Source organism: Diachasma alloeum, unplaced genomic scaffold (assembly GCF_001412515.2).
Source record: "Diachasma alloeum isolate Michigan unplaced genomic scaffold, Dall2.0 Dall_scaffold_00541, whole genome shotgun sequence".
NCBI lineage: Eukaryota > Metazoa > Arthropoda > Insecta > Hymenoptera > Braconidae > Diachasma > Diachasma alloeum.
The window spans coordinates 155536-162003 of record NW_021680673.1 but is presented as its reverse complement, the minus strand read 5'-3'; the positions used below and the strand labels follow the sequence as shown (position 1 = coordinate 162003).

Here is a 6468-nt window from a genome sequence, read left to right as displayed (position 1 = left end):
ATCGCCTTGACTGAAATTTGAGTAGCCCAGACAGGCTCCAGGCTCCAAGCGCAAATTTGCTGTAACCACATCCCGCCATGAAGTAGCCCAAATGGCGAAAAATCGCCGAGTCTGGCAACACTGGTTCGCCCAGCCGTCAGATTCGACCGTAGCGGCATCCCTCCATTGGGGTCGAACTACTTTTGGCTTGGGGTCAGTCTAACCCCGAGATCCGAGCCTCTACTTTAGTCAATCCTCTTTGGCCTCTACTCAGGTCTATCCTCTTTGCCATAGGTGCTAGCAATCTCCCTTATAATCTCTGAGCAAAATACTTGAAACACTCCAACGGCGTTCCCAATCATTTCCGTTCCCTTTTCCTTATCGAAACAACAGTATATAATAATAATTATAGCCCCAGTTATCAAGTTCGGAACTATAAATGAAAATATTCCACGTATTCTTGTGGAATTTTCAGTGATATGGGGGAATAAATAAAGAGAGTTGAGGTTATGAAATATGACTCATTTCTGATTTCGATGTTCAGAAAGAGCTCGTTGGACCGTTGAGAGATCAAAAGATTGAGATAAATCCAAAATCGTAGAAGTGTATGGCAATATATGGGTGTACTGCTTCATATGAACATGCAAAGGAGTCGTGTGATAAAACTGCGATAAGAGTAACACGTATGCATTTTTAGAATTTTTTCGACCAGTTGTTTTTCCTGTTTAGAGCCATGTGAGTAAAATAATTAATTCAGATAATTTGTTCTTGCTCACTTGCACATTTGCAGCCATACTAAGTATACAGGAGAGTCTTACACACTATATTTAATTTGACATATTCTTGTATCACAAAAAAATTATGTATACTCATTTTAAGGTACTTCCGTAGTAAGTATACTTGGTGAAAATTTCGAATGGTATAAAGACGCAATATTTGAATCACATGTTGTTGACCACATTAAAAAGATATTCCCAAAATTTCAAGTCCCTGGTCCACCCCATTTTTGAGATATGCATCGCCAAACATTCAATTTTTTTTTTCCATTTTTGACGATGAATGTCTCGAAAATGGGGTCGACAAGGTACTTGAAATTTTGGGAACAGTTTTTGAATGTGCTCAACAACATATGATCCAAATATTGCGTCTTTATACCATTTCGAAATTTTCACCAAGTATACTTACTGCGGAAGTTCCTGAAGTACCCGAAAAATTTTCCGTCTAGCATTTCACACTACATATCCTACAACCGTGAAATTTATTTCTCATTGACTGCAGAGGAATAAATACCTAGTTATACACAGCACTAAATAATCAGATGACAATCAGACAAATTTCATAGTGTTGTGTATAATTTCTATACTCATTTGTGAAACATTTTTACGCAGATAATTCTCATTTTTGTTAGCATATTTGATGTAATTAACAAGTACGCAATGCATAAATGGGGAGACTTTCAATAGGTATGATTAAGTGTGGGAAAATGAAAATGTTTTATTCTTTTCATGTTTAATTCAACTCGGTGCAAAGCATTATATGTGATAATTAGTTGTCTCCGTAACTTTCAGATACCGTCTGTGCAAGAATTATGTATGTACATATAGGAAAAATAAGAGGAAAAAATAGCAATTCAATTCCATAGTTAATTGCCAATCATTTTTGAATGTACAGTCGAGCACTAAAGTTCGTGAACAACCTGAACTTGTATCTTATGTATTCTGTTCACGAACTTTAGTGTTCGACTGTATGTAAATGAGGTGAAGTTGATCAACTTTTTTTGTTGATTTTCCAGGTTTATTAGAGGAATTGTAATTTTGTTAGTTGCCTCTCGGTCTTTCGGGGAGGATTATTATGAACTCTTGGGGCTGGAGAGAAATGCTGATCAGAAGACCATTCGACAGGCTTTCAAAAAACTTGCTGTTACTCACCATCCTGATAAAAATAGCGTAAGTGTTATAGATTTTTATAAATGAATCTTTACGAATGGTCATTGTTCATTCATTATTCACGTGTGAGGTGGATAAGATAACACCGCTGATGTGCCTAGTGTGGAAGTTTCTTATAATTTAGCTGATTCTAGGCTGTAAAGGAGAAATCCTAACAATAGTGGATAGGTATTCAAACATAAGAGCTTATAATTAATCATAATAATTGGGTCGTCTGACTGATTACCATGATTATGAATTTTGTTTGAGTCCAATTCAGGACTGATCTGATCTGGTTTGATTATTTGATCAGTACAGACCACATCTGTTGACAAGTGTCACAAGTATTCAGCAATAACGCAATTGATTAAGGTATATCCCAAGCCAATAGCACCCAAGAGGAAAAACATACAAATGACTTAATTTATTGCATTCTCATAAGTTTTTGAGTTTTTCTATCCTCATATGTGGACGTCCGCATGAAAAGGGACCACTTTGTCGATATGGAGTTAGGTATACTCTGATAATATTTATAACATTCCGCACATTTTGAGCCCAAAATGATCCTCATAGGGTGAAAAATGACGTCGCCGGAGCAGATGAAAAAAACACTTTAACATTAGTGTAAATGGGAGTTGCTGAGACAAAAACGTGAATATCTCGGAAACTACAATCGACAATGTGGTCCCTTTTCATGCGGACGTCCACATATCTTGTTGATGCAGGTAACAACTATTTGAATCAAATAAGAAATGCTTTCACGATATTTCCATTTTCGCTTCCGAATGGAGGCTTTGGTTTTGACTGATTTTTGGATTTTCTAATTTTGATTGCAAATGGTCTAGACTGTTATAAACCGTAAAGAAATGATGTTTTTAGGGTCATGTCTGTATGTATGTATCCGATAACTTGGGTTTTTGGTGATTAATTTTAGGAGATTCGACATAAATACGGTGAAATTTGTAGATGAAAATCTGAAATTTTAGCTCGTTGTAGATATTACTGATCTCAACTTTGGCGCACTGTTTCAGCCCGATCGGTCCAGTAGTTCTTGAGATATAAAAACTTGTTTAAATTTCGCTTTTCCTCAATATCTCAAAAACTACTGCGTCGATTTCAATTTTTTTTAAATTACTCGTCTCGATGACCTCTATGCAAGTCAATCAGAATATATAGACTCTTTAATACACAGTTTGGAGATATTACCGGTTTTCCGTTTTTATAAAAAAATCTTGTACCCATGATAACTTGAGAAAAAAAGGAGATAGCAAGTTGAAATTTGGTATGATCCTAGCTCTTGTAATACTAAAGGTTGGTATTTTGGATGGGTGCAATCGGCCACTCGGATACTGAGATATGCAACCTTTTGTGTCAATATATTTTTTAAAAACATCTCACAAACTATTCAACGGATTTGATTTTTTCTTCTTTCAAAATACTCGTCTCGACGGCTTCTAGAGAGATCAATCAAAACATCTACATCCATTGATTCGTTTTGAAAATTTTTTGCATTCTTGTACGCACGATAACTTGAGAAAAAATTAAGATAGCAAATTGAGATTTGGTATGATTATAGCTCTTACAATATTGAAGGTTGGTATTTTGGATAGGCGCAATCGGATGAGCAATTTCGGAAATATTTAACTTTTTATATAAATCTATTTCATTAAAAGGTTGAATATATTCCTGTAGACACGCTGTAGCAAGTTGTTACGGTTGTATGCCTGTCACAAGGATAGGGAATTGTTTCGGATCCATTCGGAAGCTTACTACTAATGGAATTGGTAGAAATAACAAAAAGAAAGAGATTAATGACGCAAAAAGTAACGGTCACATGCCTTGTATTGAATAGGCTCTAACTCCTGCTGTTTAGATTTGAATATCACAGAAACTATGTAGTACAAAATTTTACAAAAAATTCACCGTATTCGGGATTTATCAATCTATCGCGGATTCCTTTTGCGAAACATCATAAGAACCGTTTTCCCATATGATGAAAAAATGCCTCGCGTGTTAGAAGTCCGGATTTCGTTACTTATCATCTTCTAAACTGTGTACTACAGCCAGTTAGAATTTTCCCGAGTGGTAGCAACCATTCCTCAGAATCACTCTCGAAACCATCTTCAGAAATAGATTTCAGTTTTTTTTGTAAACTCTTAGAAGATCATTCGGGAGGGGAGTGCTTCGTACTCGTGATTTGTTAACCTGAAAAACTTAACTCTTTCGTTTGTTTGCAACGAACCTATCGGGAATTGCTCGATAATTTTGAAGCTCTCGTGGTATTACTTGTGGATATCATTAAGTTTGTTTTGATATAGAAGATCTAATGTTTGAAAAGTAATCCAGCCTTTACGATCAAAACTAATAGGTAATGCGAGTACTACATGATTGACAAGGAAATGAAAAAGGTCATAAAAGTAGATTACTAAAAATTGTTGACGTTTATGAAACATCGTCGAAAGCTTCCTCTTTCTTTAATGTTATTTCATGTTAAATAGGAGGATCCAGAAGCTCACATAAAATTCATAAAATACACGACAGCCTACGAGGTCCTGAAAGACCCAGACCTGCGTAAAAAATACGATCTCTACGGACAAGAAGGTCTCAATGACCAGAATACACAGCAGAACTACCACTCCTGGTCGTACTACCAGGATAACTTTGGAATCTATGACGACGACCCTCAAGTGGTCACACTAAACAAGAATGATTACCATGACAACGTCATCAATTCTGAGAAGATCTGGATGATAAACTTCTACTCCCCGATGTGCAGTCACTGCAGGACCCTCGCTCCTTCTTGGAGAAAAATTGCAAAGGACTTTGAAGGAGTAATACGAGTGGGAGCAGTCAACTGTGAAGATGATTGGTCCCTCTGTCGTCAATTGGGTATTCAGTCCTACCCAACCCTGCTCTTCTACCCCAGGAACTCTCAACACGGAATTGGATTCACCGCGAGGAAGAACTACGACGAGATATCAGAGTTTATAATGTCCAGCCTTGATGTGAACCTGGAAAAATTATCTCAATCGAGTTTTAATCGTTTGATGCAGGACTCCAGGTCCAGGGAAAAGTCGTGGTTGATTTTTACGTGTGGAAAGAACCGAAAGTGCTTCAAGAACGAGGATCAATTGAAAATTTCTGCAATTTTTGAGAATATTTTGACTGTTGGAATTTTTAACTGTGATAAAAACCACTGTAATGATCTTCCAGAGTTCTCTACATCAGCTGTGTTCATTCCCGGTGGAACTTATGATTCCAAATCTCCGGTTCTATTTGAGGAATTCGAGAATATTGATATTTTGGTACATCAAGTACTGGAGCAATTACCAGAACCCAAGGAAATCACTGCTAATGATTTTGAGGAGATTAAAGATGGTTTCGAGAGTGATTCTGAGGGATGGTTGCTTTGCTTCTATATAGGTGAGGAAGAAAAAAATTCAGGTGAAAGCGTAAAATTTAATGAGTAAATAAGATAATTCTGGAAAATTATTCCATATAAGTAACAATTGATAGTGACGATTTCAGTTTTTTTGTAAACTCTTAGAGGATCATTCTGATAAAAAAATGGAGGCTAGAAACATTTTTGAACTGTCGAAGTTGCCCTACCTCGGAGATCTTTTTTATAATAATATTTACGAGATTTATCCCATTTATCTTGTGTTCTTTACCATTTTAAAAAAGAATTTTGTGCACAGAAAAAAAAATCGAAAAAATTGATGTGCTCTGCATCAGAACTGGGGCACAATTGACTCAGACAGGCGTTCTTCGAGGAGAGCATCAGAAAAATTCTGAATCTTTGCGAGGATTATTCATATGCCCCCATGATGTTTTAAAATAAACTACCAGAAAAGTTCTACGATGGTAGAGGAAAAATTCTTCGGCAGCACATGAAAATTTGTGCATCCTTGTATTTTCTCGTTGATTCCTGTATTTGATGTAAAACGGCTAAAGAAACTTTTCTAAGCCAACATTGACTTTTTCTTGCAGGAGAGAGTGGGGCAAAATGAAAAAATCGAAAAATGACTGACGCAAATGAAGCAAAAAAAGTTTTTTTTGTTAAGTATTTCTTTTTATTGACTTTTGTTTATCAAATCTTTTCTATTATTAAGAGCACTAATGAAAATAATAATTTTCCATTCAGTAAAATGCAAAATTATTAAGAAGTTTTGACGGGAGAAGATTTTGTCAATGGACTAATTAAAAACAAAATGAAACAGTAAAATCCAAAGTCCAGAAGACGGCCCAGGGGGAAACCTAAAGGGGGAAGCGAATAGAAAATTATTATTCTTATCAGTACTCCCAATGAAAAAAATTTAACAAAAAAATTGTTTTTGCTTGAACTGCGTCAGTCATTTTTCGACTGTTTCATTTTGCCCACTCTCCTCCACTGCACCAGAATTATTCCTACGCTTGACCATGAATGCCATGAATGGCCAAGGTGGGAAGATGGATATTTTTTTTTGTTTCAAAAGATTGCCTCATCGTTAACTGGTATCCCTGAGGATGACTTTCAAAGCTTCTCAATTTTTTAAAATTTTCTTGAAAATTCTAACTGCATGCG

General features: G+C 36.0%; 1 protein-coding gene across 1 annotated transcript in view; it reads left to right on the top strand.

Annotated features, from left to right (window-relative positions):
* Nucleotides 1-249: 249 nt before the first annotated feature.
* Nucleotides 250-6468, top strand: part of LOC107043017 (dnaJ homolog subfamily C member 10) — a 69210-nt gene continuing 62991 nt past the window's right edge. The window contains exons 1-3 of the mRNA XM_015264311.1: nt 250-714; nt 1772-1925; nt 4403-5327. Coding sequence (XP_015119797.1) covers nt 713-714; nt 1772-1925; nt 4403-5327 — 1081 coding nt within the window. The 5' untranslated portion in view covers nt 250-712. The remainder of the gene's footprint in view (nt 715-1771; nt 1926-4402; nt 5328-6468) is intronic.